Source organism: Lithobates pipiens, unplaced genomic scaffold (assembly GCF_037356315.1).
Source record: "Lithobates pipiens isolate NorthernLeopardFrog02 unplaced genomic scaffold, aLitPip1_a1.2 Scaffold_16, whole genome shotgun sequence".
Taxonomy (NCBI): domain Eukaryota; kingdom Metazoa; phylum Chordata; class Amphibia; order Anura; family Ranidae; genus Lithobates; species Lithobates pipiens.
In genome coordinates, this window is record NW_027507748.1 from 154,882,797 (window position 1) to 154,905,442 (window position 22,646).

General features: G+C 44.0%; 1 protein-coding gene across 5 annotated transcripts in view; it reads left to right on the top strand.

Moving 5' to 3' along the window:
* The window catches only part of MTMR4 (myotubularin related protein 4), a 117,860-nt gene extending 102,769 nt beyond the window's left edge, over positions 1-15,091 (top strand). For all 5 annotated transcript variants that reach the window (XM_077480666.1, XM_077480667.1, XM_077480663.1 and 2 more), the window contains 3 exons: positions 2,438-2,548; positions 4,110-4,198; positions 11,054-15,091. In XM_077480666.1, coding sequence (XP_077336792.1) covers positions 2,438-2,548; positions 4,110-4,198; positions 11,054-11,231 — 378 coding nt within the window. In that variant the 3' untranslated portion in view covers positions 11,232-15,091. The remainder of the gene's footprint in view (positions 1-2,437; positions 2,549-4,109; positions 4,199-11,053) is intronic.
* Positions 15,092-22,646: the final 7,555 nt, after the last annotated feature.

The following is a 22,646-nucleotide window of genomic DNA, read 5'->3' on the forward strand; positions in this document are numbered from 1 at the left end:
TCAGTTTCTGTATTGCTAGAGTTTTTTTTTTTTTTTTTTTTTTTTGGTCCCCCGGGGGGTGCATGTGATTAGCACAGGGCCAATCACCACTGTCCAGACACATGGTCAGGGGTCATGCAGCCTCATGGGACAGTCGGGGTAGAATGTCAACTCATCCTATAAGCGTTAACCAGTGCTCAGCCGGATACTGATAGAAATAACAAGACTGCTGATGAGAGGGTATTTAACAGTTTATATTTACTAAAATAATTGCATTTCCATGTACTGTGGGAGACCAGATATAGTGAATGCGGGGTCCCAAGTTTAGTAACCGTTTAAAGGAGAGATCATTTCAGTTATGACCACATACCTAGATCTAAGGCGCTTAGTTCCTGTTCACTCAAGGCTTATGCTGCAGGCTGACCTGCAGTTCGTCTCCATAAGTCGGTGTGTAAGCACAAAAAGCTGAAAGCAACTGCTTGTGCAACATCAAGGCAATTTAAAAGCATCTGAAAATATACTGCTTCTGACTCACTTATGTGACTTATTCCTGACTACTTGAGCCCTTAAAGTGGTTGTTAACCCCATTCATGAACTCTGACCTGGGCACATCCATTTGTAGGATTTACTTCTCTCTCTCCAAAGCTCTAAGTCCTGTGTCTTTCTGCTGTTCCATTCCTCTGTTATCCGCATGATAACTTCTGAAAAGTTCCCCCGAGACAGGAGATAAAAGCAGCTGGAAATTTCTGTTGGGAAGGGAACTTGGAGATAGACAAGCAGAGAGCTTGTCTATTCAGACTAGCTCTAAAAGTTTGTGTGTGTGCCTTTCCTCCAATCAGCTTTCACACAGTGTATGCCCAGACACCACACCCACTGCTGAAACAGGAAGAAAGATTTGTAACACCATGTGTTAAAGGGTGTAGAAAGGTAAAGACAGCAAATATACAGGTAAAACGTATGTAGGATGTTTCATCTCTGTGCATGATCGAAGGCTGTTCACTTCACTGGGTATAGGAGAGGGTTTACATCCACTTTAAAGTATATTTAAAGCCAAAACATTTTTGGTTTTGTATATCTTAGCAAACAGTTAGAACCCCATCTTTACGGCTAAGCCTGTAAGTGTGAAATGGGGCCGTTTGTAGGTGGGGATGCTCAGTGTGCTTGTGCTGGCTCAAAGACTTGCTACGAGTGATGTCATTTTTGTCGGTTCAATATGCTTAGAACCGCTGTCCGTTGTGTTTTATTTTTTTTATTTTATTTTTTCAATAAAACAGTAAATGAGAGAAAATCTCTCTAAATTAAAAAAAAAAAAAAAAACAGTTTAGGTAGTAGTAACCACAGTGGGTGCCCCCATTGAAATCTGTTCCAGCAACAATAGTAGAATTCTGGATTTGCCATCACTTCCTGTTGCAGTGTTAGAGGAAGTAAACCCTGATGGGTTTACTTCTTGTTTGTCTCACTGCAAAGATAAAGCATAATGGGCTACTATGCATTGCATAGTAGCCCATTATGTGTCACTTACCTGACACAGGAGCCAGCGATGTCACCATTGTCCCCTGTAGTATGGAGCATCCATCTTCTTCCGGGTATCGCTGAGCCAGCCACACACAGCGCCGGAGCAGCAATGATGTCACTCCCGCATATGCGCACGGGAGCCGCCACTAACGGCATATCGCTGTTAGCAGCGACATGCGGCTAACGGCGGTAGTGCGCCTACACGCCGCTGTTTACGGATCATGAAATTGGAAACGCTGAAAACCCAAGTCTGATGTAGTTTAGTATGTTTTAATTGAATATCTAGGTGTGAGCTATGAACCTTTTTTATAAATCCACCATCTGTACGTTAATACTTGTTTTGTTGTGGTTAAAAACTGAACAGCACAATGTGTATACTGTGTTTTTGGAATTCCAATCACTTTTTCAATAAAGCCCCACTCTGCGATCGGTCTCAATCCCCCAACCTTCCCCCCCTTTCTGGCCTGCATCATCCTGATGAGATGCTGCAGCCCAGAGCCTGTTCCCTCTTTTTTCTTTATTTCATTGAGGGGTTCTCCTTTGAGTGTCCACATCAGTCCTTGCATTATGGATGTGCAGTGGTTGGGTTCTCTCGGGGTTCAGAAGAGGATGATATAATCTGAGGACCAGCAATCTCGGGAGGGGGCATTACAGGACTAGATCAGTGCCCCAACCTCCCAGAGCTGGTGGTGGCAAGGGACCTGTAGGGGAGACTTAGATGAGTTTTTTTTTTTTTTTCTTTCACAAGTCGAGGAAGAAAATTATTGGTGCCATGGTGCGTGGCCGGAAATGAGGGTTAGTGAAGAAAATAGTTTTAGCCTGGAGTCTGGCATTAAAGTTGTTTTGGAAGCCACATTTTAAATGACCCATCTGGTGGCAGTAGGTTTGTATGATGGTTTAATGCTAACACATTCTACACATTCATCTGTTTTTGTGTTAACAGACCTGTGTAAAAGAATCAGATGGTAGCGATATGGATGACCTGTACTCTGATAAAAGCGAGGACAGACTTTCAGAGGCCAGCTGGGAACCAGTGGATAAGAAAGAAACCGAGGTAAGAAGTCATTTAGGGGGACCTTTTTTTTATTTTTTATTTTATTTTTTATACTGCAGATCTATGAATTGGAAACAAAATGTTTGTTTTTCTCTGTGTGAACGAATATATACGATATTACCAAGAGTATGGTGACGCCTGCCTTTTCACGCACATGAACTTTAATGGCAACCCAGTCTTAGTCCAAAGGGTTCAATATTGAGTTGGTCCACCCTTTGCAGCCATAACAGCTTCAACTCTTCTCAGAAGGCTGTCCACAAGGTTTAGGAGTGTGTCTATGGGAATATTTGACCATTCTTCCAGAAGCGCATTTGTGAGGTCAGGCACTGATGTGGATGAGAAGGCCTGACTCGCATTGTCCGCTCTAATCCATGCCAAAGGTGTTCTATCGGGTTGCAGGCCAGTCAAGTTCCTCCACGCCACACTCGCTCATCCATATGTTTATGAACCTTGTTTTGCACATCAGTGCGCAGCCATGTTGGAACAGGAAGTGGACACTCAAAACTGTTCCCACAAAGTTGGGAGCAAAAAATTGTCCAGAATGTCTTGGTATGCTGTCGCCTTTAGATTTTCCTTCACTTGAACTAAGGGGCTAAGTCCAGTCCCTGAAAAACAACCCCATACCATAATCCCCCCTCCACTAAATGACCAGTGCACAAATCAAGATCCAGACATGGATGAGCAAGTTTGGGATGGAGGAGCTTGATTGGCTTATATGGAGTCCTGACCTCAACTCGATAGAACATCTTTGGGATGAATTAGAGCGGAGACTGCGAGCCAGGCCTTCTCGTCCACATCAGTGCCTGGCCTCACGAATGCGCTTCTGGAAGAATGGTCAAATATTCCCATAGATACACTCCTAAACCTTGTGCACAGCCTTCCCAGAAGAGTTGAAGCTGTTATAGCTGCAAAGGGCGAGCCAACTCAATATTGAACCCTATGGACTAAGACTGGGATGCCATTAAATTTCAAGTGCCTGTAAAGGCAGGCGTTGCAATACTTTTGGTAATTTAGTGTATCTGGATAGGGAAAAGTGCAAAGAAATTGCTTTAAAGGGGTTATAAACCCTCGAGTTAAGCATTAAGGTGAAAAAACTTCTGTTAGTCACTGGCCCCCCAGCCATTGGCTCCCGCTGCTGTCAATCAAATACAATGATGCAGGTGATGGGGCCGAGCCCAGCATTCGTGTTTACGAATGCAAATGCTGAACTCCGGGAGCGCGCCTGCAAGGTAACCCCCTCGGGAGAGCGCTTCTCCTAGGGGGCTATCTGACCTGGGGAGGAGCTGCTGGAGGACCCCGGAAGTGAGGATCAGGCCAATCTGTGAAAAACAAGCTGCACAGTGGTGGGGGGGGGGGGGGGGGGGGCGCGGGGGGTGGTAAGTATATCATGTTTGTTACTTTGTAAAGGATTTTTTTAATTTTTATTTTTTTAATCACTTTAATGTTAGTGCCGTCAGGTCTTCAACTACAGATGATATAACCTTTTATTATATTTGCAGTAGTTTTGTATAAATCTTTCCAGTGATGGTAGGTGGACTGAAATCTATTTCTCTACATAAAGGTTACAAGATGGGTTCCTGATCACATGGCTTCACATTGTTTCAACTGCGACTGTGAATTTTGGTTGGCTAAGAGAAGACATCACTGCAGGTAGATAATTGTTTGAATTTTCTGCTGTATAGAAATTCCATGTCCAATGGAGTCCAAGTAAATGTTTGTTTTATGCTAGAATGTCTTATTCTATAATCCTTGAGTGATTTGTGATTGTGTACCCAGTACACAGATTATGAAATGTCACCCCTGACCCTATTTATATTCATGCAAAAAATGCAGTTAATATGTAATGTTTCACTGGCTGAGAGGAAAGCTGCCTGTATTAGGAAGCGGTGTCTTACCGTTTAGACCAGTTCCCTCCTGTGGCACTAGGGGGTGCTGGTCCCAAAGATCTTAAACAGTGTCTAGTGCCGCAAGAGGGAGTGCTGGTTTGGTCTTTTGGGCCGCACATGTGCAGTGTGTACGCTCCCCTACAATAACTCGGGATGGAGCCATATGGCTGTGGACTTCATTGTTTAAACAGAAAGAGAGCCCTGCGGGTAGGTATGTTTACCACACTATACTCATATTGGACCGACCACATAAGGTGTTTTTTTTTGTAAAGTTGGCCATAGACGCTTTTTTTTTTATTTTTTATTTTTTCTATTTAACCAGCAGGTTGAACGGAAAAATTGTGGATGGGGGAATCCTCCCCACTGAGCTATTTTCTGACAACGGGAAGACGTCCCTCGCTGCCAGAATACACTGATCAGGATTGTAGGCTAAAGCCTGCAGCACAGATTAAGTGGGGAAAATCCGACATGGCGGTTGTACAGAAGTCGATAGTTGACTCTGTAGTTGATTCTGTACAACCTTCCTGCCCATAAATTAATCGAAATTCGGACAATCCATGTATGGTCGGCTTTGTGCTTTGTTGGTCCTCACTGGTGCTTTTGGCTGTTTACGTTCAGGAACTGGCTTACTTTTGCCCCTTTTATTTCACTACTGGGCTTGCTGTGCCAGGTACTTGCACAGATCCTCCATCATGGCTTTCCTCTGTAAACATGTCCTATGTGAAAGTTCAGCATCTCTGGTCTAATTCCATGATGTGTTAACACAACCTGCGCAGGGAACAAAATTTAACATGAGCTGTGTATGCTAATTTTAATGCACGACTTGAATCCAGTACATTTGATAACTCTAATAAACTAGGAATAATATAACCTGGAATGTCACACATGCAAAACCTCTGCAATTCTGTCTGTTGTAACACATTATTTCCCTCCAAATGTTTATGAAAAGCTGAAAGCTTTTCTGTTCTTGTTTTTAAGAGGTTTTTTTTTTATTTTTTTTTATTTATTTTTTTCTCCACACTTGCTTCAAGGTTAGCTAGTTATATTCTTACCTTTTCTTGCACCTTCTGCTGTTTGATAGCTACACACAGGTCACAGTTCCGCCCAATGCTCCACCCTTTTTCATATTTTCTCCACACAAACGGCTAAATACACAGTTGAAAACCTAATTGTAGCTGTTTGCCCTGCCAATGGGTTTTTATTTCTTTCCTTCCAGTCCTCAGATTTACACACCCTTGCCATGCAGCCAAATTTGACTCCGCCCCCCCCAACTGCATTTTGAACCTTGATTACCGCCCTCCCCCCAGTCTGATTGGACATTGAAGGAGCAGCAGCACACTGATGAGCTTGTAGTTTCTCACAGTTGGCATCCCCTTTCTTGTAATGGGCATACTTTCTAATTCTTTTCAAGGACGAAGTGGGCTTGCACCTAAAACCCTTTATTGAATGTAAGGTAGCATATCTGGGTGCTAGGTGTTATCTTGGACTCTGCACTCTTTTTGGCCCCCGATCCATTCGCTTTCCAAAGCTTGCCATCTCAACCTCCACTTCTCCAGAATTTGCCCCTTCCTAACCAATGACATCTCAAAGCTCCTAATCCACTCCCTGGTTATGTCTCACCTTGACTACTGCACCATCCCCCTCATTAGCTTACCTTTTAAATAGACTATTCTAGAGCTAGAGTTGGGGGTCTATGGTAAGATATCAGGGATCTTAACAGACCTCTGACATCTCCCATTTGAGACAGGCAAAGGGACTAGGGACACAGATTCCCCAGTCCCTTTCTCTGTAGCCTCCGCTGCACTGCTAATGGAGAGAAGACAATGGCTGACTCTGTCCATTCAGAAAACTAAGGAGCTCTCTCCTACCTCCGCTCTCCATCCTGAGATACGGAGGGAGACAAAGCAGCACTGAGGAGAGCGGGAGACAAAGCAGCACTGAGGAGAGCGGGAGACAAAGCAGCACTGAGGAGAGCGGGAGACAAAGCAGCACTGAGGAGAGCGGGAGACAAAGCAGCACTGAGGAGAGCGGGAGACAAAGCAGCACGGAGGGGGACGGCAGCGCAGAGGAGAGCGGGAGACAAGGCAGCACGGAGGGGGACGGCAGCGCGGAGGAGAGCGGGAGACGAGGCAGCACGGAGGGGGACGGCAGCGCGGAGGAGAGCGGGAGACGAGGCAGCACGGAGGAGAGCGGGAGACGAGGCAGCACGGAGGGGGACGGCAGCACGGAGGAGAGCGGGAGACGAGGCAGCACGGAGGGGGACGGCAGCACGGAGGAGAGCGGGAGACGAGGCAGCACGGAGGGGGACGGCAGCACGGAGGAGAGCGGGAGACGAGGCAGCACGGAGGGGGACGGCAGCACGGAGGAGAGCGGGAGACGAGGCAGCACGGAGGGGGACGGCAGCACGGAGGAGAGCGGGAGACGAGGCAGCACGGAGGAGAGCGGGAGACGAGGCAGCACGGAGGGGGACGGCAGCACGGAGGAGAGCGGGAGACGAGGCAGCACGGAGGGGGACGGCAGCACGGAGGAGAGCGGGAGACGAGGCAGCACGGAGGGGGACGGCAGCACGGAGGAGAGCGGGAGACGAGGCAGCACGGAGGGGGACGGCAGCACGGAGGAGAGCGGGAGACGAGGCAGCACGGAGGGGGACGGCAGCACGGAGGAGAGCGGGAGACGAGGCAGCACGGAGGGGGACGGCAGCATGGAGAAGGACGAATGGGGACTGGAGGATGATGGGGGACAGTCAGCAGTGATCGTGTGTGGGAGAGAAGCACCGCACTGAAAGCTGCGGTGGGGGTGTATTGACCTGCAACTTGCAACGCGGGATGCTTTGACGCCTTTCACGCACGTCGACGTATTTTCGTAGTCTACGTAATCGAATACATCGACTCGTCGTGGCAGCTCTAGACTATTCCCCCTTCAGTCCATCATGAATGCTGCTGTCACTCATCCACCTTACAAACCACTCAGGGCAGCCTTCAGAAATTTTCAAACTTGCATCCCTTTTTATTCCTGGGCTGTCCCACTGAATTCACCCACTGACCATCCCACAAAGTCCTTTGGTGCATCCATTTTATTTTAACACTCTTACAACTTGATATGGATTGGATGGATGGTGCTGGACATGGATGAGGATGCATTGTGGAGACTGAAGGGAGGGATGCTGCTGAGCGTGGATGAGGATGCATTGTGGAGACTGGATGAAGGGATGATGCTGGACGTGGATGCATTGTGGAGACTGGAAGGAGGAATGGTGCTGGATGGGGGGTTACATTATGGAGACTGGAAGGAGGGGATGGTGCTGGGCATGGATAGGGATGCATTGTGGAGACTGGAGGGAGGAATGGTGCTGGATGGGGATGCATTGTGGAGACTGGAGGGAGGGATGGTGCTGGGCATGGATGGGGATGCATTGTGGAGACTGGAGGGAGGGATGGTCCTGGTGCATGGATGGGGGTGTATTGGGGAGACTGGAGGGTGGGATGGTGCTGGGCGTGGATAGGGATGCATTGTGCAGTCTGGAGGGATGGTGCTGGGTGTGGATAGTGATGCATTGTGGAGACTGGAGGGATGGTGCTGGACGTGCATGAGGATTCATTGTGGAGAGGGATGGAGTAGATGCTGAGTAGGGATGAAGATGATTGAGTTGCATTGTGAAAATGAATGAGGATGACTCTGGGTGGGGATAAGAGTTATAGTGAAGAGACTCCCCACAATGTAACTCTCAACTCCAGCCAGAGTCATCCTTATACATTTTTCACAATGCAGCTCAATCATACCAGCTTGTTAGCCGTGGCCCTCCTGTGTCCCATCCAAGGAAAAAGATATTAAAGTCCAAATATACAGGCAGCACAGGCACAGCAGAGTTTTTTTTTTTGGTTTTTGCCTTCAGATTTATCAAAACCATATAATATGAGTTCAAACCTTAGGAGTTGCAATTTGTATGCAATCAGGCAGACCCTTGCACTACATGGTTTTGGTAAACCTCAAGGAAAAACTCAGCAGAAAAACTGATGGTGTGTATGGGGCTTTAACCTCCAAGCTGCTCTCTGGTATCTATATAAATGCACCTGATGGGGCTGGGTGCATGCAGATAGACGCTGCCCACAGCCCCGTGACCTGGCCAATCACATTGTAAACCAACCTGCCAGCAGGCTCCGCCTCAGCAGGGAAGGAAGAAGAGCTAGTGCGGGCCGCGATGACATGCTGGGGGGGTTGCTAGTCTTCCACCTGCTGTAGATGGAAGGGGGCCCTGGCCAGACGGACCCCGTGGGACGCTCAGGCCCCTTGAGTACCCCCTTAAAAGCAGCCCTGCCACTCAGTGTCTGCTACTCCTCTCTGCCAATCCCTCTTTTGGCTGCCACTCACTCAACAAATTTCTAATTAATTTCAAAATGCTAACAACTTACAAAGCCATCCACAACTCTGCCCCATTTACATAACTAAACTAGTCTCAAAATACCATCCAAATTGTTCTCTTCATTCCTCCCAAGACCTCCTGCTCTCTTTTCCTGGTCACCTCCTCCCATGCTCTCCTCCAGGACTTCTCCTTTGGAATTTCCTACCTCAATCTATATCCTACTTTTAGGCAATCGTGAAAACGTTTCTCTTCAGAGAAGCCTATCCTGCCCACACCTAACAGTACTTTTATTTTCTCCATCAGCTCACCCACAGTTATTGCCTTTTTGTATCACTTCACCCCTCCCTCTTAGATTGTAAACTCTAATGAGCAGGGGCCTCTGATTCCTACTGAATTGTAACTGTACTATCTGCCCTAACATTGTAAAGTGCTGTGCAAACTGTTGCTCTAATTACTGTATAATAATTCTGTAAAAGAGATGGTACCTCCAGTACTCCCAGGTATTACACCATCGGGCATCTGTTGCTCAGCTTCTTCACCAAGTTATAGCACATGGATGTCCAGGCCTCTTCACATGCAGCTTTTGGCCATAATGTTCCTTCAGCAGCACTAGGAGTCATTGATCCTTTGCTGTTTTGTTGGGCCTGCTGGCATGGTTCTGTTTGCCTTGTTGTCCATCCTTCTGATTTACTGCTTGGGGGATGTCCGAGGGTCTAATAAATATACAGCCGTGTCCTGTCCTGCACTGTGTTTAAGATTAGTAAAAATATATATATTTTTACTTGCCTGTATAGTCGATATCTTGGCGTAAAGGACACAAGCCACCTTCCCCTCTGTTCCTGTGTTTATACTGCATTACATGCTAAGAAACTGAGGTCACATGCAGTGGTGTAGGGTTATAGAGGTATGCCCAAGGCCAGGGGCTTGTCCAACAGTTTGCCCGTATCCAGTCACCTGAATGTAGCATACCTGTGTACGGGTCTAACAAAGGCTAAACCTACTCCCACCCCCATTCTAAAAATAATCGATATACTCTGTAAAAGAAAAGATGCCTATACTTGCCTATTCTGAAGCCGCTCCAGTCACATGATTATGCTCCAGGCCAGCTTGAGTCTAGAGGAGGGACAGGAAACAGCTGCTCCTTAGTAAGCTTATGGGTGGTGTCATTGCCCAGGTTCTGCAGCTTTTGTCACTGCCTTTCCTCTACACTGAAGCTGGTGCTTGGACCTGATCATGTGATGGACTGGAGCGGCTTCAGAATAGGTTAAGTATACACCTCTTTTCTTTCACAGGGTAGATAGAATATTCTTAGAATGGGGGCGGGAGTAGGTTTAGCCAGAGTACTGATCGATTTACATGTGACTGCTGTTACAATGAGACCTCTTCAAAGAATTATCTAGACAATAAGGCTGGATTCACACCAGTGCTTTTTGCGTTTTGCAGATTTGACTACCGAACGTGTTCCATAGGCAACCATGTTAAATAGACTAGTGCAAATCTGCAAAATGCAAAAAGCACTAAAACTGTATTGGTGTGAATCCAGCCTTAGTGCCTCCAAACTCAAATGGAAAGTAGCCTGTTTGAATTTAGGTGGAATGGGGCAAAACCAGGCACTGGCAGCAAGGCATTCCATAATTAAATTTTCAGGTACAGTTCCTATGCTTTTTATATGAACTTTTCTTGGGCAATAACAACATTTAACAGTCATTTAAGTGTTTCCTGAGGCAGTTTTGATTATTTTATGAAAATTTTCCCAACTTTAATTTGACCAACTTTTGGGTTGAAGTTAGGAGTTTGGGAGGAATAGGGCTGTATTTACAATCCTGGAAGTTTTAGCTGCAACACAGATCAGGCTGTAAACTACTTTAGCACTGAGGGAAACGTTTATATATATAGTATGCAAGTCTGTATAGGGGAGCCCTGAACTGTAACACTATTGATTTCAAGATGAAAGCTACTGGACTTTGAGCAGGAGGGCACAAGGAGCTACTTGAACATTGCTTTTTATTTTTTTATTGTTTGTAGGTATATGTATGTATGTATGTATGTGTGTGTGTGTGTATATATGTATATGTATGTATATATATATATATATATATATATATATATATATATATATATATATATATATATATATATATATATATATATATATATATATATATATATATATATATATATATATATATATATATATATATGGTGAAACAATCATAAAATTGTGTACTATGTTCTAATTCTCTCTAATCTTTCCTATAGGAACTGTGGAAATGTTTTCTGCGCTGACTGCTGTCACTTAAAGCTCCCAATTCCTGACCAACAGCTCTATGACCCAGTCTTGGTTTGCAATACCTGCTATGACCATATCCAAGTCACACGTGCTAGGGAGCTAATGTCCCAGCAACTGAAGAAGCCCTTAGCTGCAGCATCAAGCTGAGTGCCAACCAAGAAAACAGACCTGGCTTCAAGCTCCTCCTTTAGTTCTTTGCAGCCAAGATGAAGTTTTGAGGGGATGGCGTGACTACTAATATATGGTTGCATGCCGGTGAACACATACTTCGGTAGTAAGCAACACACCGGCTTACCTTAGCATTATATTTCTGCACATTGGCAGGATTGTTCCCAACACAAAAGTGTAGGATTTGTGAAGGACAGCTCGGGTTTTAGATTTTGGTTTCAGATATCTCTTGCCGTAGCTAGGATTAAGCTCCTTTTGTTGAAGGTTTAAAAAGGAAAGTGGTCAGACAATCGGGTGGCCTAACAGGAGCCGAGAGAAGAAAGGTGACAAGAATTCAAGCTGCATTGTCCTTGTTAAAGGGGTTTTCTTTCTCTCACCCCCCGCCCCCCCCCCCCCTTTTTTTTTGTTAAATTGAGATCTGGTTATGGTGGTCTTAGCCGTATGTTTATTTTGTCCTAAATCTGTCTCCTGGTCAAGCTGTGTCTCCTGCTGCTTTTGATCTCGTATTCATGGATAAATCAAAAATCTGGTTAAAATGATTTTGCATTTGATATGCAAGATTTATGTGTAAATAAAAGGGTAACAGGTAGCTACAAAACTGTGAATATTAACCCTTATTGCTTAGAAGAGCTTGCTGCTAAATGTAGTGGGTCCTTTTTTTTATTGCAAAGGGTTTGTGTATAAGTCTTTTCTCCACTCATTTGTCTCAAGCTCTGAGGCTTTAAATACAACCCCTACCCCTTCTACATTTTTGTGTTTATAAATGTTTATCTTTTTTATGTTTTTTTGTCTCACATATGTCTCTTATTTGGCTATACTTGGGTTGAATCCTTAAAACTTGATTAGTGATTGGTTAACAAAAGTGTCCCGTTGAACTTTTAGGTCTTGGCTGTTCCTGTGTTTGTCGAGGGGCTTCATATTAAATGCTGCTATTTGAATTTTTGTGCACTTAACCAATGTAAACCAGAGAAGGGACGAAATGTTGATACCAAAAGGTTTTGTGATGCTAGGTTAATCGACTTTGTTTTACTATTGATCTGTAAAGTGCCACTTTGCTACACAATTAGCCATGATGTGTCATTTATTGCTTGAGCATTTTTTGTAAATATTAACTCACTGGCTTTCAAATCTTAAAGGCCGGTACCACACCGCAGTCAGATTGTCTCTAAACAAGGCGAAAAACTGCACTCTGCTTGGAAAAAGCCAGGCAACGATGTAACAGTTGGTTGCTGTCTGTGGAATCATTGTAAAGGAAGTAGTCTAGATGAACACTATATGCCGTCTTCTTAAAGTGACTCTGGATTAAGAGATTATTCCAGAACCAACTTGGATAAAATATGTCTATGCAGCACTTATTTTACCCATCTGCTTTACAATCTTGGTACATTATGGTTCAGTGTAGTAGACTGTCTGTTAGAAAATATCTTCTCACCTGAATTGCATGACTGCTTCCTGGGAGGAGAGAGGTGAATGCTGGCAGTGTTATCCATTGAAAGAGGTATGCTGTTTTTAATATGGCTTCATCCATTTAAATCTATAGTTTACATCACTGTCTGTTTTAGATGGTTGTAGAGCATTCCCATTTTTACATAAGCTACAATGTCAAAGAACTTAAAAGTAGAACGCTGTCATATGGTCACTACTACACACATGGGAAAATTTGTGTTCAAACCAGTTCTGCCATGAATGTTTGACCAGAGGATTATACTTTGACCACCCAGTTTCCTGGCAGTGCCCATGTTGAAGGTACTGAAACAAGACACGTGAGATTACTCTATTGGAAGAAGCCATTCCCTGTCTCTAGTGGCTGTACACCAGTTGCAAAGTAGTGCTTCAGTGAACAGTGTTGAGTCACAGTAGTAGTATATGGCAGGGATCAGGGAATGACCGCTTCCATCACCACCGAAGTACACAGCTATTGTGCTCTATGACAAAGGACCAATGATGGTAAAATGCAACACTTCACTATAAAAAAGGAGCTGTTTTTAACATTCACTTAGCCACACCCATGTTTTTCTCAAGGGTAATCAGAACTGAATAGTAAATTGTTGGAGTAGAAGGCTGTGCTCAGCTGATTTTCCTTTCTTAAAACATGGAAGGCTTTTCCAAGCCTAAAATGGCCCATGACACAAAACAAATGTTTCATCTCTACTCTGACAATGCAATACATTTTCTGATGTTCAGTTCTGTATAAACAGGACCTTTTTATATTCATGACTGTTTTGTATGTGTGAATGTTACCAACAGCTGCTTTTGTAGGGAATGCTGCCAGTCAGACTATTTATGCCAATGATATTACTTGGATAGTTTGGGCTTTGTTAGTTATGTATTAGAGTGGTTAACCACTAACATCCGATCCGATTTTAAGCTTTTTGCAGCTTAATGGAGTCAGACAAGTGACCATTTCTCTTGGTTACAGCACTTTGCACATTATTCCTTTCCTTCTTGAATATTGATGCTATTGTCTGATTTATTCTGACTGCATTCCCATTTAGCAAAGTGGATTCAACCACTATCCAGGCTAGACAGTATGGCCAGTTTAAGGATAGCTCCACACATACATCAGTGAAGCTTTGGTAGGCAGTTGTACAAGGAGGGAAATGTCTTGAACCACTAAAAAAAAAAGTTTATATTACCCTGTGACCTGTTGGGTCTACACCTTAACCTCCCTGGGTGTTTGACTTTCTTGGATCCACTAAGGAGTAGAGGGAGTTGAAGGTGCAAATTAGTGGGTGTCAGAATTTTCAGCCAGTAGAATGGAGGCACAGAAATGAGCATCGCCAAATATTTTGCACATTCTGCCACTAGACTGGTGGCACAAAGGTAAGCATAGCCAAATATTTTGCACATTACATATGGGTCAAGTCACTTTTAGTCCAAAAAAATCTGCTCGTACCACAGCACAAAAATTGACCCACATATAACCTAATGGAACTCTATGGGGTAACTTACTGTGGTCTATTATGGGCAGCATTCATCTTCCATTAAGCAGGTAAAATTACTGAAAATCTCCTATGCAGTTTAGCACTTAGGTTTTCATTTAAAATTAAACTCCAGTCAAAAATTCTATAGACCCAGACAGAATTCAACTTTAATTGCCTCAATAGGGAGGTTTCTCCTTACTTCTATTTGAAGGGAATCAAACAGAACAAGAAGGTAAAAGTTTCACATTTAAAAAATAAATAAATTAAAAAAATTACCACAATAAAACAATTTTTCTATTTGGATGGGTTGGAACTTCTGTTTTATTTTTTAGTTTTGTCTAGTCCCTGTTGGGAAAGGGAGATGCTCCCTAATTTCCTGTCCTGCCTCTTTCCAGACAGAAAAAGTGAAAGGAAATTAAGAACACACAGCAATTAAAACCTATTACTATCAAACCTATCTCAGGTCTTTAAAAAAAAAAAAAAAATGGAGTTTTTTGCTTTAAGGAGAAAACCGATTTGAATCAAGTGGCAACACTAATCAAAGCTTCCAACAACAATCACTTTTCAGTACTGGTGTAATGAATCAAGTAGTGAAGGTATTTCTGTCCTAGCTGCCTCTTTTCAATAACACAAGCCACATTCCCTTCCCAGGAGGATATTTTATTGTGATGTGGAAATATTCCATACTTGTGTGTTCTGTGGAAAAACGCATTATGTATGTTACCCTCATTCCCTGAAGCTGAGTGTTTGGGAAGAGGATTGTTCCAACAGGGTCGCTCCATAGATCAAACTTTTTGGATTTATGGGTCAAGCAAACATTATGTTGTCAGAATACATCTCTGTAAAATATTATGTGTACAACATGACATGTGCTGTGAAGGTGAAACACTTCAAAATAAAGATAGTTATACCAGTTGTCTGCTGTCTTTGCAATTCCATATACATAGTGTTTTATAGTAAAAAATGTATTGTGTCCATGTGGAAAAGTGAAATCTGACTGGCATTGAATGTACCTACTTTCCCCCTCATTGTTCCTGTCCTTAAAGTGGAAATAAACAGAAAATATTTAAATTACTAGAAGAAGGGGATCACATTCTACCTAGAAGGAACGTATTGCTTTTATAACCGATCTCCTATCCGTATCATGTGTCTAAGCCAAATGTAACAAACCCTGTCATGGTATTTTAAAGCTAATAGAATATAGAAAATAGAATAAGGTAGCCTGAAAGTAGCCTCAAAATTCCGGAGTTTTAGTAAGGGGGGAGGGGGTGGCTATTGCGCTCCCTTGTTTAGAGATCTAAACCTAATCTGTAAAACATTTGTTTTATATCATTCAACCTCAGTTGTAATCTGCTGGTTTGAACACCATCAATTTTGTCTTGGGAAGACATGGATGGACCACTAGCAAAAATGGATATCCTGACAACAAAAAAGGACCAGTATCTCTGAAATGCCTAATGACACCCAAAGGCTGTGTGTAGAGAGCCAGGAAATTATGTTTAGGGGTGCCTCCTGATATACTTGTTGTGTACAGGTGTCCCTATTATTACCTTTTAATATTAGGGACCTAAAGCTAAAACCTTTATTTTCCCTTTGTTTTCTGTCTCGGTCACAACAGTCAGCAGGACAGACGGAGGGGGAGTTGGAGAAACATTTTCTTATAAATATACACTTTAATAAGGTAGAGCTAATTTTCAGAGAGTTTATTTGCATACACAGAAACCTCATAGAATTTCCAAAAAAAGCTCTGGAATTAAGTGGGGGGGGGGGGGGGAGTAAAAAAATAGCAAGGAAGAACTACTGGGTTCACGTAAAATGGCTACACCACATTGAATACTTTGAGGACAACTAAAAGCACTTTTTAGATGGCACTGGTACCTCTTTTTTTATTTTTTTTTATTTTTTTTTTCCTTCTCTCTTTCTTCTCTCTTGACAGCAAGAGAGGCTTCTATATAAAGAGTATGTATTATGAGTGTATACATAAGTAGGAGTATGTATCCATACACTCACTGTAACCATCACCTATAAATATTGTGCCGTGCTAGTCATTTAAAAATTGCAATTACCAAATTCAATAAAAATACTCAAATTAGTGTTTATATAAATGTGCAATTAAAAATTAAATGGCACCCTCTGTTTGTTTGTTTTTTCCAAGTTCACTGTGCATGCATTGGTCTATTCTTCACAAACGTGAAAAAGTAAGTCTTCCAGCACTTTTGTGTAATCCATGTGAGTCTGCTCACCATCTTACAAGGGTCTAAACAAGTCTTGGAACCTCTGGTCAGCACCCACTCCATGTGTCTACTGCAAACTGAGACTTCAATTCAAAATCCACCTCTCCTTCTGATTACCTCCTTTTCAGACCTCAAGTGTAGCAATCCTCAAAATAATAAAGCCACATCTAAATGCTTTCTGTTAGGACTTGTTTGCACTTGACTAAATTTCTAAAGCTTAACAAACGCTCCTATAGTGTTAGTATTGGTGTTACACTCATGTTAATGAGCTGCAGTATGGGCCCTTAGACTGGCGTTTTACTAAAGTTAACGATGACTTAAAAATGCTCCCTGAATGCCCTATGGGCAGTTTTGAGGCATTTGCTGTGTTCAGGCATGTGAAAATGGCTCCACAAATGCCTATTCCATTACAGGAATTAAACTAACCTTAACGCCCCGCAACCGCAGTGTAACAGTCTGCCAAAGTGTTTGCAAATAGTTACCATAGACTTGAGTGGGCGGCGTTGAAAGGCTTCAAACACCTCCTGAATTGACATGAGGCTTCAATTTTGAAGCGACGTGACTCTAACATTTATGTTTTGATAGTGTGAATGGCAGTATGTGCTATCCATTGTATCATTTCCATAGGCCTTTGAGGAGCATTCTTAACACATCTAAAATGCCTGCTTTTAATGGCAGCATGGACTTAGCCTTAAACCTTTTTTTTTTTTTTTTTTTAATATATCTCTCAAAGCCTCTTTCAGGCTGGCACCTGGAGAACAGCGTAGCTCCACCCAACTTCCCAGGAACCACTGCAAATTCCTTTTTAAGGCAGCCCCGTTCTACCATGGCCTCAGTTGTAGTGTTTCCTCCACCATGATGGAAGCGCTGTGAGGAACTGTGGGTAGGCTGCACTCTCTCCAGGCAGAGGTCTTGTGTGGGTGCATGGCTCACTTTTTTTAAAATGATTTATTTTTTCTTATTGGACCTAACGGTCCTCTAGGCCATCCCAGAATCCCCCCCCCAGACGGGTGGGTGATGCTCCGGAGCGCCCTTCTTCCCTGCTTGGGATGGCTGTGAGAGTCTAACCCCTTCCTGGTGCATGGAGCTGGGTCTGTTTTTTTTGTTCTGGGTCTGGATGGCAGGCAACATAATTTCCACAAGGGGCAGTTCCAGCCTGTGTAACACAGGAAGGTGGGAGGCGTAGACGTCTGGTCCTAGCAGCGGCGAGGAGACCGGTTGTTTTTAAAAAACTGACAGCAGAGCAGCTACTCCTGCATGCAGCTAGCACAAATGCCAGATACTTTTACCTTGGTGCTTTTTCTTTTTCTCTCCACCTTCCCCTGGTGACTAGTTTGGGGAAGGGGGAGCCTGTTCCATGTCTTTGGTTACCTCTTGAGGGGACATGGTTTGGACTCCTCTCTCTCCCTCTCCCAATTGCAGAAGGCACAGGGGAAAAAAAACTAGGCATACCCCTATCTCTTCTAAGAAAAAGTGTTGTGCAAAGCATCCCTTAAAGAGCTGGACCAAGACCCTGTGCAAGGACTGCATAGTGAAGCACGAGCAGGGAAATGTAAAGCGCCCACAAAGCTCAGAGCTTTTAGTCGCTTTTAGGAACTTGCGAATACTTTCCAATCATTCCGCTCCTTTTTGGACATACACCCGGTGTACCATCACATAATGTCCCCCATCGGATAGTGCCCGCTGTGTACTGCATAGTACACACAGATTCTGAAAATAGCAGAAGATGAATGGCGCCTGCGCCGTGAGTCTAGGTTCTAGCCCCACCATCCAAGTGGACATAGAGTTAGAATAAAAAGCCGAGCGCAACAAGGCCGTGCCCAAAGCGTGGAGAGCGGCCCTCTAATATGTGCAGCCCTATGTCCACTTGGATGGTGGGTCTTGCATCTCGACTCACGGCCGGGCGCCATTCATCTTCGGATATTTTCCTAATCTCCTCCTGCTCCATACTGTGCAAGCGCTGCGCCTGCGCAGTACGGGGCAGAGCCTTCTAGATGGCCGGACGCTATATGGCAGAACATTGGCACTCCAATCAGGGAGTCAAGCCAGACCATCCAGTCCTCTGCCATCCACTTCCAGGGAGGACATACAGAGGAGGAAGCCGCATGCAAGGCTAGTTCACCCAAAGCCTCAGGGGATGAGGATAAGGAGGTTTTGGAAAGAGCATCAAGACATGTTATTTTTGGATTAAGACCATTTATACCACTCTTGGCATTCTGGAAAAGTTGATCTTTCCCTTCCTGATGAGATGTTGGAGGGCTTGGGACAAACTTAACCGTTTTTCCAGTACACAAAGTCCTCTCAGAGGCTGTCAGGCAAGAATGGAAGGAACCAGAAAGGGCTCAATTTTTCTCAAAAAAAAATCAATCTCAATCAGGTTTCCTTTTGAGGAAGACTAAGCGCAGGTATGGAACAATGGACGAAGTTGGATGTGGCATTTTTCCCAGGTTTCTCGCAAAATACCGACTTGGCATTTGAGGACATGGGCACCTTGAAGGATGCCATGACTAAACGTACTGGTTCCCTTCTAAAAAAAAAAGCATGGAACTCGTCCATGGCAAATCTTAAACCGGCCATGGCTTCATCTGTGGTTGCCAGAAACTTGGAGCACTGGCTAGAGCACATCGAGGGAGGTCCCTCCCGAGAGGATCTGTTGGATACCATCCCAGTAGTGTTGAAGGCAGTGGGATATTTAGTGGATGCCTCCGCGGAATCAATCAGAATGTCCACTAGGACTTCAGCCCTGGTGAATTCAGTGCAAAGGGCGCTCTGGTTTTATATAAGACCGCAGACAAGAAAAAGGCTTTTCTGGCAAAGACTCCTTTTTAATCAAAAATAATTTTCGTCCTCTTCAGCAAACTCATGCCCTCAAGGAAAGGGGATACCAGAAGCCTTGGGTTACACAGAGGGGAAGAGGTAGGGTGGCTGTTCTGTTCAGACGTCCTGAACAGCCAGCTAAAAGCCAGTGACTGTGGTCCTGCTGTGTTGGAGAGATACTTCTAGCCTTCTTCCCTCAGTAGCGGGCAGTAACCTCCAGTTTGTTTTGTCCTTAATGTCATTTCCCATGGGTACAGGCTGGAGTTTTCGGAGAGACCTCCAAACTGCTTCCTTGTGACCCAGAGCACAGAACAAAACCCTAGCCCTGATATCACCTTTTAGAAGAGGCATTGGGGAGTAATTATTCCAGTATCTCAGGAGGAAGGCCTAGGGTGTTAGTCTCACATTTTTAAAAAACCCTTGGGGAAAATTTTGCTTAATTTGGACCGATTCAGCAGTTTCAGGTTCAATTCATTACAAAAGGTTCCGCATGGATACGATCTACTCTGTAAAAAAAAAAAAAAAAAAAACTACAGGGGGTGTTTTATGGCTTTCATCGACCTCAGGGATGCTTACCTGCACATTCCAATAGCGGTAGCATCCCAGAAATTCTTGCGTCTGGAAATCAGCTTAGAGGGCAAGATCGTCCATCTGCAGTTCAGAGCCTTGCCTTTTGGACTATCCTTGGCTCCGAGGATCTTCAATAAGGTCATGGTGGAAGCCTTGGTGCCTCTGAGGATTCAAGGAATCGTGATAGTTCCATACCTGGACTTTCTGCTTCTATTCACAAGCTCAAAATATCAGCTGCTGGCAAATCTGAACAGAACAAAATACCACTTACAAGACCTAGGTTGGATTCTGAACAAGAAGAAATCAAACTTAGTCCCTTATCAAGTGATAACATTTTTGGGGTACAGCATCAACTCTGTCCAAAAAAGGCTCTTCTTTCTTGCCGGAAGAGAAAAAGGAAAAGATCCTGGGGGCAATAAAACATATCCAGATAAGCTCACCAGTAACAGTGCGGTCAGCAATGTCCACACTGGGTCTTCTAACATCCTCCATTCCTGCTGTTCAATGGGCCCTTATTCACTCAAGGGATCTGCAGCAAGTGATTCTCCAAAATTGGAGGCACGAGGAACCCTTGAAAAAGAGGTTTGTGATTCCAGCGCAAGTGAGGAGAAAGTTAGGGTGGTGGAGGAACCAGTTAAACCTAAGCGAGGGCTTACTTTTGGGTATTTCCTACCTCCAAAAAGGTTAATGAAAGATGCAAGCTTCTGGGGTTGGGGGGGATTCATCTGGAAGATTGTTTTGCCTAGGGAATCTGGACAAGTTCAGATGCAAAAAGATCATCCAATTGGAGGAAGCTGAAAGCACTTTGGATAGGGCTTCTCTGGTTTCAGGAAGAGCTCAGGGGTCAACACGTTCAGGTCTTGTGTGACAATGCCACTGCAGTCGCCTATGTAGCAAAGCAGGGAGGTACCAGGAGAAGGGTTCTCCTGTCCTTGGCTCGGGAGATCTTAATCTGGGCAGAGAAGAATCTGGGGTCCCTGTCAGCTACACAACTGAAAGAAAGCCTAAATCTGATGGCCGAGCAAGAGAATGGTTTCCAAATCCGAGTGGAGTCAAAACTCTGAAGTTTTCCAGATGGTGATAAGCAGGTGGGACAGTCCTCAGATCGACCCACTCAAGCGCAAAACTCTCAAATTTTCCCTGAGCAGACCGGATCAGGCAAGCGGTTTGGATACTCATCCATTTGTGCTATGCTTCCTCCCCCCATTCCCGTTTTAATACTGTTCTCAAAAACATTCAGGAAGAGTCCTTGAATCTAATACTGGTTGCTCCCTTTTGGCCCAAGAGGATTTGGTTCTCAACACTCCTGAACCTAGCGACGGAACCCCATTGGATGTAGCCCTTACGGGCCGATCTTCTGAGCCAGGGACGTAAGCCAGCCCAAGTTAGCAGCCTGGTTTCTGAGGAGTAGATCCTAAAGAAAAGGGGTCTGTTGGACAAATTTAGTTTCTATGCTGTTAAACACCAGGAAAAAAAGTCACAAGATATTTCAAGGTTTGGAAATGCTACAACTCCTGGTGCGTGACAAAAGTATTTGCCGCAGAAGACAATTTCCATCCTGGAATTTCTTCATGATGGAATGGAGAAGGGGTTATCGGTTGGCTCCTTGAAGACACAGGTGGCCGCGTTTTATCAGTTTTTTTTTTTTGGAAGTACAGTTATCAAGAGATCTATTTCTTATTGGGTTCTTTAAAGCAATGGCTAGGTCAAGACCAGCACCTATAAAAAAAAAAAAAATACAAGTTGGGACTTGTGGTCCTGCAGGGGCTAACTGGGAATCCTTTTGAACCCCTAGATGAGGCGACAGTAAAAACTTGGACTCTGAAAACGGCCTTACTAATAGCAGTAACCTCTGCCAGGAGAGTCCGTGAGCTGCAAGCTTTCTCCATAATGGAACCTTTCCTAACAGTCTTTCCAGGTTGGATAATCCTGAAGGTGTACCCAGGTTTTCTTCCTAAAGTCTCCTCTGTCTTTCATCATTCTCAGGAGGTGACTATAACAACATTCTGCACATCCCCAGCAAATTCTAAAAAGGAAACATTCCATACGCTGGCTGTGAAGAGATGACTAATGCATTATCTGGAATTGACCAAACAATTTAGGAAGTCAAATTTACCCTTTTGCGCTGTTCTCAGGGGAACGTAAGGGACATCATGCTCCCAAGAGCTCAATAGGAAGATGTCTCAGAACACCCATTGAGGAAGCCTACAAAGTCTCAAGGCAGATACCACCAGAGGGTATCTGAGCCCACTCAACGAGGGCAGTGGCAACATCTTGGGCTGAGATGGCTGGCACCTCTCCCAACCAAATCTGTAAGGCCGCAACGTGGACAAGTTTCACTACGTTCATCCGGCAATATAGAGTAGATCTAATGTCAGCCTTTAGAGCAGGCCTTCGCCCTGAATGTCCTACAGGCGGTGGTCCCACCCTAGAGTAAGTTTCTTGCTTGTCCTCTCCAGGTGCTGTCCTGAAAGACTCTTTGAGAAAACCTTAGACTTACCGTTGACTGTATTTCAGGTCTTTCAGGACAGCAGCCATTAACCTCCCTAGTGGATTCCAATATGACTTGCACTTTTTTTTTTATATGTGTATATTTTGTTGTTTTGTTTTAAAATTCTGTTTTTGCATGTCATGTGAAAGCATTATTTCAAATGAAGCCTATTTACATGTATGCGGTGCGAATTTGATCCGATTCAAGAAAGGACCCTGTACAAGTTTTTAGTGCAGTGAGAATTTCAGCTCCATAGACTTTACATTGCTGCAAAAAAAAAAAAAAATATATATATATATATAATTATAAAATTAGATTTTTTTTTTTTTTTTTGATGTTAACACTCCCCTCACAAATT